Source organism: Fopius arisanus, unplaced genomic scaffold (assembly GCF_000806365.1).
Source record: "Fopius arisanus strain USDA-PBARC FA_bdor unplaced genomic scaffold, ASM80636v1 scaffold00080, whole genome shotgun sequence".
In the NCBI taxonomy this organism is placed as follows: domain Eukaryota; kingdom Metazoa; phylum Arthropoda; class Insecta; order Hymenoptera; family Braconidae; genus Fopius; species Fopius arisanus.
The window spans coordinates 206083-206966 of record NW_011887819.1 but is presented as its reverse complement, the minus strand read 5'-3'; the positions used below and the strand labels follow the sequence as shown (position 1 = coordinate 206966).

The 884-nt window shown below is 39.5% G+C and overlaps 1 protein-coding gene across 1 annotated transcript in view; it reads right to left on the bottom strand.

Moving 5' to 3' along the window:
• Window positions 1-447, bottom strand: part of LOC105270196 (uncharacterized) — a 22170-nt gene extending 21723 nt beyond the window's left edge. The window contains exon 1 of the mRNA XM_011310980.1: window positions 380-447. Coding sequence (XP_011309282.1) covers window positions 380-447 — 68 coding nt within the window. The remainder of the gene's footprint in view (window positions 1-379) is intronic.
• Window positions 448-884: the final 437 nt, after the last annotated feature.

The window sequence follows — 884 nt, the reverse complement described above, 5'->3', positions numbered from 1 at the left end:
CCAAAATTGGGCCCGACATGATCCCAATGCTTGGTCAATTATTGTTTGCCATTATTGGCCCGGCGTTATCATCCAAACGTTGGACCAATGATCGACCATTTAATTTACCAAAAGCCGGCCAGTACTGGCTATTGGCATACCAGGCTTGGACCAAGGCTCGCCCAATACCGAAACCCTACTTGGGATAGTGCTTAGCGCTCTCCACTAAGTTACTAAAGCGTCGACGTACGGGAGATGCATACGAAGCGTGTAGGTAATGTAGTGACCGCTACAACGGTATATTCAATCGAATATAATAGCGTCAAATATGAAATACTCGTCGAGCAAAAATAAAATTCATTGAATTATATGTGCGACCGTCATCATCAACGTCACTTACTTGAGAATGCGAGTTTGCAAGTTAGAACATCTTCTGAAGTTCTGCATGGGGATATCTGAATTGTTCATTGTATCTTCCCGGTCTTGGGGATTCCTCAAAGATATTGTTTCGAGATGTAAACTGAAAAAAAGTGAATATACCATTCTACGTTCTGGTTGATATGATACAAATGATCTTACATCAGAATTTCAAACATTCCACACGCATGGTTAATGAGAGTTGCGAATAAATTATCAAAGAAAACTATGTAGCCTACACCAATAGTCACCGCCAGGTAGGAGTGAAAAAGTAGTTGGACATAATATTTGTCTTGGTCGATAAAGAATTCTGTTTGATAAAGAAATATTCTTGGACGAGACTCATTCATTGGTTGTAATAAATCCAAAATTTTCGGAACGGCTGGTGTACAAAAATAAATCAGAATGACTCCAAACATGAATGCTACAAGAGAATCAGAAAGAAAAAGGAGCAAAGAATAGTCGAGAAGTAGTGCACATGGATTGAG